Source organism: Notolepis coatsorum (assembly GCF_963971535.1).
Source record: "Notolepis coatsorum genome assembly, chromosome: 7".
Taxonomy (NCBI): domain Eukaryota; kingdom Metazoa; phylum Chordata; class Actinopteri; order Aulopiformes; family Paralepididae; genus Notolepis; species Notolepis coatsorum.
The window spans coordinates 35,092,941-35,112,272 of NC_140171.1; the positions used below are offsets into that span (position 1 = coordinate 35,092,941).

A 19,332-nucleotide genomic window follows, 5' to 3' on the forward strand; every position below is an offset into this window, starting at 1 on the left:
ATGTATGAATAAAATCATACATTGCATCTTCTGTGATGTATAAAAGGTTAGTTCACATTGGTAATGTTAAATTGTAACCAATTGAAAAACAGACCTATATTCTCATAAGCTTCATTTAAAAAGCTGCAAATAACGTGTTTCGCTCATGAGCGAACCTGACGACGCTGTATCCGAAATACGTTTTAACTTGATGAAAAAGGAGGAAGCAATTTATCCTTTTAGTTTATTATTATTATTTTTTACTCTGAATGCTCATCTGATGTCTCCTGCTGTCACTTTCACCTACACCAAAAATAAACTAGGGCTGACAATGCTGCACACAGGGAATCTATCTGCTGAATTAGACCTATATTCTTATTTAATTGGATTAATTCCATCTACAAATCAAACTCTTCAAGTATTTGCATATGATCACATAGATGGAGAGAAATAAAATCTGAATGGGAGGCTTAACACGTTCAGCGCCAGCCATTATCGCCATCCTTGTAGTCAATGGGCCATGCTTTAAAATATAGGGATTTTCACTGTGCGTCACGATGTTTGCAGAGCTATATCTATATTCTATATTATAGCTATGGAGACAATACTATGGCAATGACAATACTATTCATTTGACAGTCACTATCTCTCATCCAACATGTAAAAAATGGTACACATTTTTTCATGTATATGTTCGCTTGTTATCCCGTGGTGAATATTGTATAGGGTCAGAGTGATCCTGGCTAATTCCTGGAAGCTGAGTTATGGAGTGCTATGTGAATTTTGCTAAAGGCGTTGGCGTTGCTCGCCTGGACACGTTACTATTTCCAAATCAAAGGTATATACTAGGTATTATGTTTCATCATGAATGCATCAAAGGGGGGGAGGGGGGTGTTGTTTTTTGATGCTCTGATCATCAGCAACGGCATAAGTTTTGGAGTACGTGACATGATTGTTGCGATTGATGTGAAATCATTGTTGGATCAAAGTAGGGTTGATGTCATATAGTCCTTACCTTTACTAGGAGGTATCCCAAAAAGAATATTCTAATTGTCTGATCGCGATTTCCAGTATTGATGTCCACGGGTCCCTGACATGAACTGGCACAAATTATACAACGGCATGCAAATTTCTCGATTCTGATTGGCTGAAACAGTCAATTTACACGTATGTATTCTTCACAATTCCACGCTCCTGGTCCCAGGACCCGCCCACAACCAAATTACAATCACTCCGCCGTGGGATTTTTAGGAAAAAACAAGATGGCGGACAATAATCTTTAACAAATGGATATGTTGATAGCGTCATAACGACTAAATATAAACCGATTCTGTCACGGCGAATGTCTTAGTTCTTTAAACAATGTTGGATGATGTAATTGATGGGTCATGAGTCATTGTGGAACAAAATAAAAATCGTGCGGATTGATTGATTGATTATTTTGCAATTATTTTTTTTATTTTTATTTTCTCTCTTCCCCTTCCTTGCCCCTGACTGCAGAGCTCACTCTCTCACACTGTCCGGCACACTCACTCGGTCGCATATACACACACACACACACACACACACACACACACACACACACACACACACACACACACACACACACACACACACACACACACTCCTGTCTGCAACGGCGGAGGAGAGTCAGACTGAGAGACATAGAAGCAGCTGGGTGCTGTGCTGTTTTAAGTGAGCATGGCCTATTGAATTGATTGATTGATTGATTGCTAATTTTATTACTGTCCGCCTGGTTTAAAACTGGTTAAGTTTAGGCCCTCTTTCGAAGTTGGAAAGAGGGCCTTAACCAGTTGGAAACAAGGCGAACAGTAATAAAATTAGCAATCAATCAATTCAATAACCCACGCTCACTTAAAACAGCGCACCTCCCAGCTGCTTCTATAGAAAGTAGGTTTAAAAAATCAAATAAAAAAATAGGGCGAAGAAAACTTTTTTTCCCCTATAGGGCAAAGAAAATGTTTTTTTATTTGTTTTACCTACTTTCTATAGAAGCATCTAAGAATGAAGTTCTATAGAAAGTAGGTTAAAAACTAAAGAAAAGTTGGATGTGTTAGTTGGTTGGATGTCTTAGTTGAAAGACAGTTGGATGTGTTAGTTCGTTGGATGTCTAGGTGAAAGACAGTTGGATGTGTTAGTTTGTTGGATGTCTTAGTTGAAAGACAGTTGGATGTGTTAGTTTGCTGGATGTTGTTGGATGTCTTACTGAGAACAGTTGGATGCACTTCCGAGCTGCTTCCACATGGAGGCAACTTCTCTTTTTTGTTGTTGTGGGAACTACTTTTTGTGGCGGATGGTTTTTTCAATAAATCTTCGATTAATGTGTGTTTATTGTATAGCAATAAGGTTGGATGAATGTGGCAGTTGTATAAAAGCATTACACCACTTGCAGTCGTGATTTGTGAAAAATAAACCATGCCTAGGGGGGTCTAACGACCACCCCTAGGCATGGTTTATTTTTCACAAACCACTCCTGCGCGTGATGTAATGCTTAAAGGCCAACCTCTAGGTTAAACCCTACTGATCAATTATGGGTAGTTTACATCATTGGTATATAATTTCATTATTTATTTATTTCCATTTGACACCGGAAATGCCACTCTGAAAGAGTTAAAAAGGTCCACGCACGAATAACATGCACGCGCGAATCAAAAAAGCTTATCAAAACGCCGACGTCACAACAGGTGTGGCTTGCATATTAATGAGCCGAATCTAATGTTGCTTTTCCACTAAAATAAAGTACTCAGTTTGTCTCCGTGTGGGGAGGCGGGGCTGCTGGTGATCAGCATGAGAGCTCCAGAAATGACACGTGAAAAACTGCAGACCACTGATTGGTCAGAAGAGAGACGCGTGACGTCACTGTTTGGGGAGTCTGAACGAAAACAGAATGTCCGCGCCGCCATCTTTAATGTCTCGCGTAGGATATCTTTTGTGTGTTTGCAGCAAGAAACGAGTGCAATAAAAAAGGATACAGTCACTGTGTATTCTGCCTCATTTATTGATGAAACAAAACCGACATCAACACAATTTGCCACCGAGCGGAGAGTTTAGTCTGACAAAAAGATCGCTGATTAGTTACGCTTGTTGTTGGGGGTTAGGGACGTAACGTTAGTTAGCCTAATGCTAACGTTAGCAGATAGACACGAGAGGCTATCTGTGTAGAATAGACACAATGAGGTAACGTTAGCGTTAGCATAATAGACACAACGAGAGTCTGGTTAATGTTGTTATTGATTGATTGAAAACTGTGTTTTACTCTGGCTTGCCAAGCTCATCATAGCCCCTTTCGTGACTGATGCACCGAGTGAAGCTTGTGGACTCGACAACAGCGGCGGCCGCAGGGCGCCGGAGCCCGCAGCGCTAGTTAGCTCATAGCTATCGTGTAACACTAGCCTTTGCGGGCTCGGGCGCCCTGCGGCTGCCGCCGCCGTCGCGTCCATGGGCCCCCCGGCAGGGCACCCGTGGGGTCGGGTCGGGGTGTACAGAGAGGAGAGAACCATTTTGGGTCGGCCGTTCATGCCGGCCAGCGAGCCGGATGTCGGGATATGTTGTTAGCACAATAGCTACCAAGCTAAGCTATGTTATCTACTAACGTTATAAACACAATGTGTACAACGACACAATGATTTACATTATTACAAATATGGTAACGTGGTTAGCTTTAGAGATGGATGGATGGCTATAATCACGGAGCAATAGTGAGGTGAAACAGATACATTTCCATTCGGCTAGTAGTAGCAAGCATATATCTATGGTAGCAAGGCTCTCTGCCTGCCACTAGCTGTGTGACTCTCAGCGCCCCCTGGTGATACCCCTGGTGACCAATACCTGTTGTGACGACATTACACGTGCACGTTATAAACCATTGATTAAAATATGCAAGTGCATGTTGATTGTGTTGGGCAGACAAAATGTTTTGATAAAAACGCTAAAACTGGGTCAATTTCAATACTTTTTTTTACAATTCTTCATGAAAGTCACTGTTGGCCTAGTCCACATTGTTTATTGAACAAAAATACAACGTGGAGGTTGCACTTTAAATATGCATGAAGTGTGCTGAACGCGTTCCAAAGTGCTCGGATAAAGCGATTCCCTTGGCTTGGTCTAAATTCTCCGCCCGGACCATATACAATGTAACACACAGTGTGAAATAAGGTTTCAAAGGGTAGGCGATACTGCCACCTAGCAGGATTCGGCCGGTATTGCACTCTCGGGGTCTCCGAATGAGTTCCAATGGTAACACCGAGGTCCGTGAGAGTGTATAGGATATTAAAATCGAATAAAAGAAAAAACAATAAACGATCGAAAACCCGACTATACTCGGGTTTTGGCGCTCAACGCATGGCAAGATAACCCGACTATAGTCGTGGTTCGCCGTGAATGAGTTAAAGGTGTTATAGACAAGGTTTTTATGTAGACTAATCATTAAAAGAAAATAATCCACAGAGCTTTTAGAAAGGTACAGAATAAGTATTGCTTTTCAGCCAAATAAATGATTGATTTATGAATTTAAAATATGAATAAAAAATATTGGCGGTCCCAAATTAATGTTGATGTTTACATGTTACGTTCATGTATCCACTGATTAGGGCTGTCCCCGACTAAGGATTTGGATGGTCGACCATGATTGGCCAAAATGTGCCGTTAGTCGTCAAAAAATAATAATAAAAAAGTATATAATTTTTTTTTTTTTTTTTTAAATGTATCATTCCATTTGGGCTGTCGGGGGTGCTTAATGTCTGAAGGAGTCGACTGAAGGCTTCTTGTCCTCTGCAAAAGCATGCAATTGGTCCACTGATGGATACATCTTGATATTTGTTTAGTCTAGTGTGTTCATTAGATGGGTGAAATCCTCTTTCAGTGCCTCTGTGCCTGTTTTCATAGGAAGTTAGCCTCTGGTATGCGTGCCATTAGCATTAGCCATGCTTCTAGGCCTCTTTTTTTTTTGTGGAAAGAATGATAAAAAAAGAAAATAATAATAATACATTTTTGTTTTGTTGGCTAGTCGACTACGGCTCATTTCGACCGATTAGTCGACTAATCGACTAATAGGGGTCAGCCCTCCACTCCCTACTTCCCATTTCCCCACGTGGAATGCACCTGATTGGATAAACATGCTGCTAGTTGAGACACGCTGACATACTGGTGCTCTAGTGGGACATCTAGTGGCTCAATGTTATCTATAGCACCTTTAAGCATTGGTCCTGACCTCAGGTAATAGATTTGACCAAAGCCATTCCAGAAAGAATCCCTCTCCGTTGTTAGAGACACCTTCACTGAGAGTAAATGGTTATCCAAAGCGCTTTACAATTTGTTACTCACATTTTACCCATTCACTCACAGCGGAGGCAACCATGCAAGGTGCCAACCAGCTCATCGGGAGCAATTAGGGGTTAAGTGAACCTCCGGATTGCCAGACGACTGCTCTACCTCCCGAGCCACTGTCGCTCCACAGAGAGTCTCTTTATTTAGCTTGAGACAAATTACGTTTTGTTTGTTGTAAACAGACATTACCGACACAGCAGAGTTGAACATTGAATGCGGGAAATCTTCCTTTATCTATTTAGAATAAGTTTATGGAGATTTTATATATTTCTTCCCCTTTATTTTGACCATAACCTGTACTGTGTATTATTCCTTTAATAGCATATTTCCTTTATTTCGATAGTTACTTAGAGTTACACAATGTGTGAAAACACATTTACAAATTCCATTCCAAATCACACACAAGAGAGAGAAAAAAATAGACCAAAATAGCGTAGCATATTTAAAGCCTCATTTATTTCATTCCTGTAGACAGCTGTGAGAGTTTCCATCATGTGATGTGTGCGTGTGTGTGTGCGCGTGTGCGTGTTGTTTGTGTGTATATGTTAGTGTGGGATCGAGGTTGGAAACGACCGTAAAAGACCGGTTTAGCTCAGGCTCCCCAGGAAAGGATGGGGGAGCCAGTAGATGGTGCAGACATTAGGGCTTCTGAATGGATGAAGCTGGCAGGATTGAGATAGAATGGACGACTAGCTTCAACAACTAAAATGTTGACAAGGCTGTAAATCATGAAAAGAGATACTTTCTGAGAGGTTGGAAATGGGGGACCCTGATGTAAACAAGACGAAAGTCTTTCTCTGGTCTGCATCCCCTTAACAATTGTGTGTATTGAGCTGTACTGTATTGTACCCATTCTGCAATCTGTTAATACAGTTTTCAATCAATCAATCAATCAATCAATCAATCAATCAATCAATCAATCAATCAATCAATCAATCAGGTGTGTGTCACTCACCGGTGTCATTAATGCAAGGAGAGTATTTTGGAGGGGTTCAGACTTGTCCAGCACATGCATAAGTAGATTATTTTCTCTTCGCTCTACTACATTGTTAAGCACTCAAACAACAATGGCCCAAGTAAGCACATGGTTTGACAATCTATTGTTTATTCTTTCCCTACCACCGCCAAGTAGTGTTTGAAGGCTCAACGCTGTGCTGAAATAAGATCTCACCTAAAGTTGCCAACACGTGTGACAGTTAAAGAACAAACAGAAATATTTCTCATAATAATAAAATTAACAGTATAAAACACAGCTACACAGGGACATGTATCAAGTCAAAAGTACATAACATTTCTGTATAAATTATTGACCTACAGAACAATATTCCAGAGAGGTAATATAAAACTGTACATGACAATACATTTGCAATACATTACAATATTTATTAAAATAAGGCAAAATGGCACTGTGAAAAATGCTACCATTTCTCATATGAGAACAAAAACACACAGTTCTTTTTTTTCTCTTTTCTTTTCTTTCTTTTTTTGGAACAGTGAAAGCACAGGAAGCACAACTCTGGAAACAAGTGAAACAGCTGGCTACAGCTTTTGCATACAGTCTTGAAAGTATTCCATGTCAGCTTCTACAAGTAGTCAAGTACTGTAAACAACAGGGTTGCATTGTACTCAATGTGCCTTCAATTTCTTTACAACTGTGGTCATGTTTTAATCGAAGGGATTTAAAACTCTTTTGCGACATCTAAACTGTAAACTACTCTTAAATCTTGTTGCCATGGTGACACCTGACACCCATTGTGATTGCTTCCTTTAGTTCCAGAATATTCCATCTCTATTGTATCTTCCCCCCTCCTGCATTCATCCTTCACTCTCTCTCCGTTACTACTCTAAAAGACATCATCACATGATCTTATTTAGTCTTTTTTAATTACCCCCCCCCCCCCCCCTAGCACCCCCCCCCCCCCCCCCCCCCCCCCCCACACACCACCATCAACTTCCCACCTGCTGGCAAGGAATATTCTAAGTACGACTCAGACGCACAATGTTCTATGGAATGACATTCCGAGTCTTTCCTCTTTGAATATTCCTTGTTCCTCTAAGCTTATTCACCCCGATTGGATCACACAGCACCCTGATTTGTTGAGACGTGGAGAGGGATTGTTCGGTTGTCCTGCCCTGAGCGCAAACTGTCCGCCAATCAGAGGAGATTGTTGTTGGTGATCTGACGATGATGCTCAAACAGGTCCTCCACTTCCGAGCTATATGCATCGCCTGACGGAGGGAGAGACAGAGGGACAGTGGAGGTGAAACCACTGGTTTAATTGATCTCATATTAAGATAGGATTGATAGAATATAGGTTAGAAGATGGAATGATGTGAGTAGTGTCATTATAAAATTAGACATCCATCATTTCCAAAAATGTGAGGGAGTGAAACTCTGTATGTAGAGAAGAGAGAAGGCTCTAGGTGTGTGTCTAGGTAGGTGTGTGTCTAGGAGTGAAACTCTGTATGTAGAGAAGAGAGAAGGCTCTAGGCATCTAGGAGTGAAACTCTGTATGTAGAGAAGAGAGAAGGCTCTAGGTGTGTGTCTAGGAGTGAAACTCTGTATGTAGAGAAGAGAGAAGGCTCTAGGTGTGTGTCTAGGAGTGAAACTCTGTATGTAGAGAAGAGAGAAGGCTCTAGGTGTGTGTCTAGCAGTGATGCCAGTAACTAGTTACTAAGTAACTAGTTACTGTAATCTGATTACTTTTTTCAGTAAATAGTAATCTAACTTGTTACTTTTTACAAGCCAGTAATCTGATTACAGTTACTTTTCCAAGTGGCTGTGAGTTACTATTTAGTTACTATCTCATAATGCTGATGATAAGAGAGCCAGGTGTGACCTTATATGGCCTGATGTCTGATGACGTCTCATGATGACCTGTCTGAGCAGCCAATCATGATTTATGACATATGCACTTTCAATAAAGCATTATTTAAAAAAAAAACGGTTGTCATTCTTGTGGCAGCAGCAGGGGGGACGACGACAACTTCGTAACCTAGTTACTTTCAAAGTAACTAAGTTACTTTGATAATCAAGTAATCAGTAAAGTAACTAGATTACTTTTTAAAGGAGTAATCAGTAATCAGTAATCAGATTATTTTTACAAGTAATCTGTGGCATCACTGGTGTCTAGGAGTGAAACTCTGTATGTAGAGAAGAGAGAAGGCTCTAGGTGTGTGTCTAGGAGTGAACCTCTGTGTGTAGAGAAGAGAGAAGGCTCTAGGTGTGTGTCTAGGAGTGAAACTCTGTATGTAGAGAAGAGAGAAGGCTCTAGGTGTGTGTCTAGGAGTGAAACTCTGTATGTAGAGAAGAGAGAAGGCTCTAGGTGTGTGTCTAGGAGTGAAACGCTGTGTGTAGAGAAGAGAGAAGGCTCTAGGTGTGTGTCTAGGAGTGCAAGAAGGCTTCTTTACCTGCGTGGCAGCCGAACATGAAGACTCGTGCACCGTCGTACTTGCACCGGCAGCGCATGGCGTTGTTCTGGAAGTCTGATTCGGCCATGTCTAACGAGGGGTTCACCTCCACCTGCACGGATACCACAACCTGAGATCAGATGCTGCACGTTTCAAATGAATGAACTTCATGAAAAGAAAATATGAGAAAATGAAATAAAAGTAGCAATGCAACTGTATTAAATGTTCTTGTATTCACTCTCACGGCAGTTATAAGAAACGAATTGCTTAATTTCAGAGTGAAGATCTCACACACACACACACACACACACACACACACACACACACACACACACACACACACACACACACACACACACACACACACACACACACACACACACACACACACACACACACACACACACACACACACACACACACACACACACACACACACACACACACACACACACACACACACACACTTTCCTGACACACATCAAACAAGAATAACATGACCACATATTCAATAAAGCCGCTCTCTTTCATTTTCGACATATGAATTCTGTGGTTAAAGCTCACATTTATAGAGAAAGAGTTGAGCTGTTAAAATATTCATAATTATGATTTTGTTTTGAAATCATGCCCTCGGCCTAATTTGTGTTCATGTATATTCCACATGGCATGTTTAGAGAGACCAAATGATTTCAGCACATACTTTACAGTCCTGCCGTAAAACACCATATTAACTCTTTGTTGCAGTAGATGCCTTTTAAAAATCCAAGCAATAATGTGAAACAAAGGACCGCCGGTCTGTTTTACTGCACAATGTAAGGTTGTCACTGTCACATAAAAGCATGTGAGGTTTTGCGCTGCTGATGTTTAAAGCGACAGAGTAATCAGCTGCAATCAGGCTGAGGTGGAGGTGACTCATGGCTTTAAATGTATGGTCCTAAAAAAAGGCTTGCCACTCCAGAGTGTCTTTGGCCCGAAGTCAAAGAAACCCAGCGGCCTCAAAGACATGCAGGCAACAATCTGCACACATACTCCCTAAATCACTCACTTCTAGCTAACCCAATTTATGGTCAAATCTTAACTACTGTTGCACCACAATCTCTATGGCAACCCTAAACATGGTGCCATGGCGCAATGGTGCCTCTGTAGCTGTAGCCTTGGAAACATTTGATCTCTGGTTTATGACATGTATGTGAGTAGGCATGACTCAGCATGTGCCCACTAGCTAGCTTGTATATCTTACACAAACTAACGCACGCACGCAGCCACATGGGCACACACACACACACACACACACACACACACACACACACACACACACACACACACACACACACACACACACACACACACACACACACACACACACACACACACACACACACACACACACACACACACACACACACACACACACACACACACACACACACACACACACACACACACACACACACACACATTAATCATGTTGATATGTGTTGTAGAACTGCTTCTTTTTGGACCTTTTTTTCTTTCCGCGGCCCCTAAAAACTGAACTCTTCGCGACCCCTTCAAACATGGCCCCTTCCCAATCTCCTGACCCCCAGGTTGAGAACCACTGCAAATATAGAAGAGCTCAGCTGAGATGAGAAAGTGGCACAAACTAGAAGAAGGGGTGAGCCGAGGCTCCCTTCCAGGTTCCAGCCCTTGTAACTCCTTCACACAGCTGTAAAACGCTGATGAAGCCATTCCCTTGTCAACGCGCCAGCCCTCTCTGTGAACTACTGCAATAATACTAGGTCTACTTTCTCTATAAACGCAGGTTAAATCCTCTTAAACACACACACACACACACACACACACACACACACACACACACACACACACACACACACACACACACACACACACACACACACACACACACACACACACACACACACACACACACACACACACACACGCGCGCGCGTGCGCCTACGCGTGTAGAGACTCGGCCGGGACGCATTTAGCAGTGATTATAGTCTCACTGCTTCTTATCTTATTTATGTTGAAATGCTAACATTTGCTGTTGCTATTCCTTGCTCATTTTTTCATCCGAGGCTTTTAAAGGTATTTCATGCACTGCTACTTAACAATACCACTTACCCTTAGCTACTTAACAATACCACTTACCCTTAGCTACTTAACAATACCACTTACCCTTAGCTACTTAACAATACCACTTACCCATAGCTACTTAACAATACCACTTACCCTTAGAGGTGTACCCTCTCGCTGACTTGTTGTGTACAATTTGTAAGTCGCTTTGGATGAAAGTGTCAGCTGGATGTAAATGTAATGTAGTGCAGTAAATGGGTAAAGTAAGGCCAATTTAAAAGTTAAAATGATATTTCACCATCGTGACTTTGAACCGCTGAAACGGTCGCAGTAGCGGTAATGCCCTCTGACCTGGAAGATGTATTCCCCGGGGCGTATATCAGTGATGTCGACCCACTGGCAGTCAATGTCATGGCGGTAGGTATCCCAGCAACCCACCGAGATGCCCTGCTCCCCCCTGTTATAACAGGCAAACCGCTTTTGCACACCTGGGAGGGGAAAACAGACACACAAAAAAAACTGATGAAAATGAAGGACCAGATGACCCTTCCATCCATGGTACAACATGGAATGTAACCACAATTGGGAGTTTTTTTTTTTTTTTTTTTCCCAATTTATTTTTTACACATCAGCAGTGAGATGCATTTGTGTCCCCTGGATTTGAACCCAGTGGAAACTAAACTCTGATGAGCCAAATTGAAACCCCCCCCTGGTCAAGGGAGATATCAGGCTTACTACGCTTCAGGCAGAGCTGGTGCTTCCGAGTCATGGCACCAGTGTAACCCGCCTGGATTCAAATCCGGGTCCCTCGCATCGGGAACCCAAACATCAAACATCGGTCAGCCGAAAGAGAATCTCCCCGCTGGCCATGGGAGATATTTGGCTCGCTGCGCTTCGGGCAGGGACACTTTGGAAGTTGGCGGTATCGGTAAAGAGTACTGTACTGTAATATGACATGGGACATCTAACGTGGGACCTACCCTCAGGACAGTAGGTGTCCTCTAGACAGAAGCTGGCTTTGTGACCCTCGGCCACCTTGGTCCCATTCAGGGTCAGGAGGTCGTAGTGGGTGAACACCTCGATACTGTGGTAGTGCCTGAGAGAAAGGGAGAAGGAACGGGATGAGGGGAATATGAGAGGAGGTGTTAGAGGAGAGGAGGTGAGGGGAGGGGGTTGTCGTAGTAACTCAACTGATAAAGAAGCACGTGTGATGATCTGCGACCAGTTTGGTGAAAGGAATCCCTCCGTTCTCAATCTCTCTCAATCTGCCTTGATACGTATTGCAACCCGAACACCAGCCATTATCATTATCATTATGACATTAATATATGTGAACCGATGGGTGTGATATTTCTTGTGATGCACTGGTATCTTCCACCAGTATCTTACATATCTTACATCTCTATCGTGTACCATGTCATAGTAAACAACATTTTACTCCCACGTTATTATTTTTTTATTGTTTCGCACAGATGGACAAATACTTTATATTTGCTGCTGGTCGTAACTAAAAGGTCCTGCTGATGATGACATGTCACGGAGAGTGGCTGCTGTTGTTTTCACTATCACCTTAAACTGGTGCTGTTTATCTTGAATCACTCCCACAGAAAAAAAACTATCTTACTAAAAACATTTTGAAACATGAGCCATAATTCATACTGTACCAATGCGGTTGCGAAGGTAACAGAAAGGACAAGGACATCTATTTGGAGCTCATTTTCCCATGACTAACCCATTCCCAGAATCTACCAAAACCTCCAGTCAAACTGATGATGTGTTGGGTGAGGAACAGGAGTTGTGGCTGTGGTTGCCTCGCAGTTGTGCTTCTGTTTTTAGTTCAGAGAACAGCCGCCCTATCGCGAAGCCAGATCAGTTTGAGCCCAGTCATGATTCAGACTCTAACCACTGGGAGACCAGCGAGACTTGGAGGGTCATCAAAAACCGGACTCAATGTGAGATGGAACGGAGGAGGAGGAGTCACAGCCCCCTCCCCCTTCCATCTGTGAGGAAGATGATCACCTCACTAGAAGACACCATGAGCCCCATCCCACCCACTACACGATGACCTTCTCCCTGCAACCAGAACACACTGTACTGGCAGGCGAATGAGAAACAGAGCCGCTCTCTCCGTACCCCCTGCCAAGACCAAGCGTCTCCGGCAGTCCTTCCTACACACTGCAGTCTAACATTAACCCTAAGCTTGACCCCAATCCTAACCCTGAGCCTAACCCCCTGCCCGGACCAGGCGCCTCCAGCAGTCCTTCCTACACACTGCAGCCAGACTCTATAATGATAAAGAAGCCAAAATAGTGTGACCATCACCATCTCCATGTACAGGCTTGAAATGTGATATCATATAATTAATGATATACACTTTTATTCTTTTTAGATTTTATGTGTGTGTGTGTGTGTGTGTGTGTGTGTGTGTGTGTGTGTGTGTGTGTGTGTGTGTGTGTGTGTGTGTGTGTGTGTGTGTGTGTGTGTGTGTGTGTGTGTGTGTGTGTGTGTGTGTGGTGTGTGTGTGTGTGTACATACAGTATACACACATCTTTGTATTGTATATTTTCTTTGTATATTGTTCAGTCTCTGCAAAACTCTTTCTGTAATAAAAACTTTAAAAACTCTTGGTAACATCCTATGCGCAGCCCATCAGTCCGCTGTTTAGTTACAGCACACCTCTCTTATAGTACTAGAACTCCCTGATTCACAAGCCATGCCCTTTGTCCTCATTTAGCCTCTATTGTAAGCGCTTGTTATGTTATATTTATGGCAGTTTTTGATTCATGTTGTTAGTGGTGTGGACAGTACGTCAGCGATTTTATTTTGGACTATTGTATTTAGCTGTGCAGAAGGCCCATATAATTAACCAATTAAAGTAACTCCTTTTCTATGCATTGTCTGCAACCACTGTTGCAAAATTGTTTAGATGTTGTTTAGATATCAAACCTGTTTAGATGTGTGTGAATAATGCACAGACCTCTACTTTGACCCTTGTGGAAAGTGTCCCTGTTGATGTTGTAATGCTAACCCCATTCTTTTTATAGCGCTTTTTCCAAAACGCTTTGCAACTTATGCCTCACATTCACCCACTCACTCACTCACACATTCACCCACCCACTCACTCACACACTCACTCACTCACTCACCCACTCACTCACTCACTCACTCACTCACTCACTCACTCACTCACTCACTCACTCACTCACTCACTCACTCACTCACTCACTCACTCACTCACTCACTCACTCACTCACTCACTCACTCACTCACTCACTCACTCACTCACTCACAGTGGAGACAACTGTGCAAGCGCCAAGCTGCTCATCGACAGCTGTTAGGGATTCAGTAGTGTATTTTTTTATTTTTATATGTCTGTTTATTGGTTTTTTGGGATTCAGTAGTGTCTTGAAGGACACTTCAACATGCTGCTGGGAGGAGCCGGGATCGAACCGGCACCCTCACTGGGGCGACAGTGGCTCAGGAGGTAGAGCGGTCGTCTAGTGATTGGAAGATTCCCGGTTCGAATCCTTCCGGGCAGCCTGTCGAAGTGTCCTTGAGCAAGACACTTAACCCCTAATTGCTCCTGATAAGCAATATATATATATATATATATATATATATATATATATATATATATATATATATATATGCTATATATATGCATAATTTACCTTCAGAGTAGTCTACCTCCTCCTGCCACTCTACCTCAAGTTCAAATGACCGGTACAAATTCCAAAGCCTCTTATTTCTTATACAACCAAATCTTGAATTACCCCCAACCCCCCAACTCCCCCTCCCCCGACTCCAGACTCACCTGTGACACTGGTGCCATGTCCAGCTCTCCCTGGTGGCTCTGGGCCTGAAGTCGGCGCGGCCCAGGTTCATGATGCGGGAGGAGAACCTCAGCAGGCGGCGGTGACCGTAGGGCCAGTTCATCCTGGCAGCTGAAGAGGACAGGCAGTTCTCCTCGTTGGCGCAGGACAGCAGGTGGAGGGGCCGGTCCTCCAGGTAGGCTGACTCCTGGACCAGCTGTGCATCGATCACCAGGTCAGGGGCCGCTGCAGAGGTCAAGGGTCAAGGTTGAAAGCTTGTCATACTTTTGGCTGTGTGTTCTAGCCGTGGTCATCTAGAGTTAGTAAAACAGATCTGAGCAGGGTGAGCAGACAACCAGGCATCCATGCGGGGATTCCAAGCGTTCCCTTATCAGCCACGTCAACTTTATATAGTCAAAGGCAGTTAGGTCTTTATTCGTCACGCACACAGTATACAAGTACAATGGCAGTGAAACGTTTCTTCTGTGTGTTTATGTGTATCTCTGTGTACTGTATCAGTGTGTATATGTGTGTGACTTTGTGAGACTCACTCTCCACACAGGTGACTCCAGCGGAGCGGCCAGCCCCTCCTCGGGGGCAGTACACCTGTCCATTCTTCCGGCAGCGCTGGATGGACATCTCAGTACCGATACAGTGGGTTCCACTCAGAACCAGATCCACAGCATCAGGAGAACTAGCCCAGTACCACGTCTCCTGCACAGACACATTTTAAATGCTTTATTTATATCCACATAAATACAAATTACATTAAGCACATAAACATTAGCTCATTGGGAGTCATTCAACAGCTTAACGGCTTAACAGTACAGTGCGTGTACAGTGATGTAGACTAGAGGACACAAAGGTAGAGCCAATATCTTTCACACACACACACACACACACACACACACACACACACACACACACACACACACACACACACACACACACACACACACACACACACACACACACACACACACACACACACACACACACACACACACACACACACACACACACACACACACACACACACACACACATACACACATACATATTAAATTATACATACAAATATCTCTGATATTTCCCCCACAGAGCCTGGCAAATTTGGGTATTTTCTTGATCAGGCTTGTAATTCTTAAGGGGAGACACTGCAGGTGAATAGGGTAAAAAAATTAACTAATAGATATCACAATGCAACTTCCCCAGTTGATTACTTATATTAAGACAAGACTTTTTTGTATTACAAGTTTTCTGAAATTGTATGTTTAAATATGCAAATGAGGCATGATCTACTTAAATATGCACTAATTTGCATATAATTCCAGGACAGAAATCTGAACATTGGATAAAGCCATTTTCAAAATTATAGTTTCATTTTGTTGACATATTAGAGCCAAAGGTTATTACAGAGGGGATTTTGGATATCTCTTTTTATCACTCCATAAATCAGAAAATACTCCATTCAGTCCATTTTTATGGTAAAATTCCATATTTCGCCATGTTTTTAGGAATAAAATGTGATATAAATCAGGGTATGAATGCGATATCAACAAACCCTTCTGTAAATACCTTGGTGTATGTGAGTGCTACTGAAGTGGAGATTTCTGGCTCAGAGTATGAGGAAAAACTCTTAAAACTCATTTTTGGGAAAACGCCTTCAAAGTTCTGTATTGTAAAATGCCATACTTTTCTTTTTTAAACAGATATTTACAAACACAATACCTAATCAAACCATTAGTAATAGACAACCTAAACACATGCCTGATAACTGAATAATAATAATAATAATAATAATAATAATGATGTTATTGAACTGAACATAACTACACACAGGCTACAAACAGTGTAGTACAGTGTAGTACCCCCTAATAGGCAAAAAATATTTGAATAGATATCACTATGAAACTTTCCCAATTTGTTATGTACATATAAACTAAGAAAAAATATATTGCAAGTTTTCTGAAATGTATGTTTATATATGCAAATGAGGCACTTCCCCATTAAATATGTGCACATTTATAGATGCAATAAGGCAAAATGATGTAAAATAAACAACTAAATGTGTGTTATTGACGTTTTATTGTCACTAGTTTCATAGAAGACATGTTTAGGAAGCAAAATATAACAAAATCTCAAAATCAACAAAAAAAGTATATTTGACTATTCACCTGCAGTGTCTCGCCTTTGACACCCAGTTTATGAATATGTCTGCCAAATATCCAGCCATTAGCCTACAGCCTACAGCCAAGCTGGTGACAAAGGGTTTCCGGGCCTTTGCAGTGATGGCGCCGACACTGTGAAATAAGCTCCCTTTCAACATCAAGTCAGCCAACACCATATTCAAGGCCTTGCTTAAAACCCACCCTTTCGCTCTGGATGATCACTGAGTTACTTTGCTGTTGTGTTGTGTGTCTGAGGTGTTCTTATGTTCTCTGTCTGTCTGTCTGTCTGTCTGTCTGTCTGTCTGTCTGTCTGTCTGTCTGTCTGTCTGTCTGTCTGTCTGTCTGTCTGCCTGGTTCCCTGTCCACATTGTCCTGTCCATTTATTCGTATCCCCCCCCCCCCCCCCCCCCCCCCGGGCTGCACCCCGGACCGATGTAAAAATAGGCTGGGGGGCATTATAAATGAAAATATCATATCATATCATACAGTCATAGCCAAGACCTCTGATATACAGTATGTAGCGAAAGTTTAAATCAAACACCCTTCCAAACCCCACCCTTTGAATCCCTGAGATGAAGAACCATGTACATCTGTTTGATATTTTTATATGAACAGTGTTTTCAAACCTAATACTTATCTAAAGATGGTAAGTGTAGGAGTGTAGTGGAGTGTAGCCTACATGAGACAGTAGAGGTTCAGCACTTTCTGGTGATGTATCATATTTACACTACAGTGTTTTGAGTAAGGTTCATTTTACAACTGCAAATGACTACATGGGCCGCCCAGACACGTTCAAAACAGACGTAAATGGTTCTTCATCTGAAGGGTTCTTTTATAGGGTTCTTCATCTGAGAAGTAATTTTATAGGTTCTTTTAAAGGTTCTTCATCTGAAGGGTTATTTTATAGGTGGTTAAATATCGACTAAACTAAGTGGATCAGAACCATTTAGTACACATTATCGCCCTTTCCTCTGTTCTCTCACACTTTTAAAAGGGCCCGTTAAATGTGCCCAACCCCCCGCCCAACACACTGCCCTATCCAAGCCCCACGTCTATTTTCAGTTTGTTTGCTCTCTGAATTTGTCCCTTTCCTGATCTCTCCTTGCCTCTCCTTCCCTCTTTTATTTTTGAAGCGCTGGAAGTGGACGTTGAGAGAAGCCTGTAATTACCTCAGTCCTCAGTAATAACACAGCAGAGACACACTAACAGCAGGGAAGAGGAAGAGAGAGAGAGAGAGTGAGAGGAGGGGGGGGGGGGGGCTGAGAAAAAGTAAGGAAGAAAGAGAAAGTTAAAAACAAAGAAAGAAGTAAGAAAGTGTACAAAGACAGAAAGAAAAAAAGAAAGAAAGAAAGAAAGAAAGAAAGAAAAATAGATGAGAGCTGACTGAGAGGAACAGAAAATTCCCGTGAGACAGAGGAGGGAAACCTCACTCCAAGCATAAAAGTAGCACAAGAATCTCTCCCATCTCTGCAGTGTGTGTGTGTGTGTGGCTGACCGTAACTGTGATAACTCATGCATTTCTTATCCAATTTGGCTCAAATTTGGTGAATAGGTTGGCAGTCCGCCAGGAAATTATATTGTTTTTTTTCAAACCGGTCAAAGATTGACGGTGCTGATCGGGGTCAAAATCGTACCCATTTGTGAATATAGTACTGAGCAGGCCTACATCAAGGGACACAGTGGCTGCAGATGTTTTTCCAACCACGAATATCAACTGAAGAGCAGCCAACTAGATTCCCTACTTGCTTATCTGTTAGCCAGCTAATATCCGTTACGGATGTGGAGATTTTACACATAGTGTATACTTCTCTGTGTCAGGCCTGGGACCATGACGGAAATAAGGGTTTTACTCTTTCTCATGTTATCCTTTGGATCCTTGTTGTGTGTTTTTAATCCATCAATAAAATCAATCAATCAATTCATTCCAGCCACGATTCCGGCCCCATTTAGAAAAATACTTCGTCATAAATGCAAAAGAACTGTGGGATACACAGCAACCGTTGTCATCTCCTTCCAGTAGCGCTTCTCCAGTATAGCGCATGTCCTCACCTGATGAGCTCTGGCCGCAAAACCGAAGCCCAGCTGTCGACAGACCACCATGGCCTCATTGAGGCCCCAGTTCTCACTGCAGACGGAGCCCCAGCGCTGGACACCGCCCACCTCCATCAACACCTCCACGCGGCCCTCTGCCGGCTCTCTGCCCCCCGCCAGACGAACCTGAGGGGGAGAAGAAGTACCATAACGTACCTGTATAATATAACTGATACATACAGACCCTCATCTGCACCTTTGATTAAGCTGGTTACTTTATCATATTCTTATATTCAGAGTCAATTATATTGTTTACACTGTTTATTATTATTATAATTAATATTTTTTCATCATATTTCTTTATATTATATTTTATATTATTTCATATTTCTATATTCTATTCTATATTATATTATATTTATATTCAAATCTAATTTGATTGCCTATACGTTGCCTGTATGTTCTTCTACTATTACCATGCCAGACCTGTACCTCCCCTCCAA

The 19,332-nt window shown here is 42.3% G+C and overlaps 1 protein-coding gene across 1 annotated transcript in view; it reads right to left on the minus strand.

The window, feature by feature from the left end:
- Positions 1 to 7,268: 7,268 nt before the first annotated feature.
- Positions 7,269 to 19,332, minus strand: part of LOC311232000 (lysyl oxidase homolog 4-like) — a 48,518-nt gene continuing 36,454 nt past the window's right edge. The window contains exons 9-15 of the mRNA XM_084318656.1: positions 18,848 to 19,015; positions 15,179 to 15,341; positions 14,630 to 14,873; positions 11,796 to 11,911; positions 11,167 to 11,303; positions 8,737 to 8,848; positions 7,269 to 7,554 (exon numbers count right to left, since the gene is read on the minus strand). Coding sequence (XP_084174782.1) covers positions 7,481 to 7,554; positions 8,737 to 8,848; positions 11,167 to 11,303; positions 11,796 to 11,911; positions 14,630 to 14,873; positions 15,179 to 15,341; positions 18,848 to 19,015 — 1,014 coding nt within the window. The 3' untranslated portion in view covers positions 7,269 to 7,480. The remainder of the gene's footprint in view (positions 7,555 to 8,736; positions 8,849 to 11,166; positions 11,304 to 11,795; positions 11,912 to 14,629; positions 14,874 to 15,178; positions 15,342 to 18,847; positions 19,016 to 19,332) is intronic.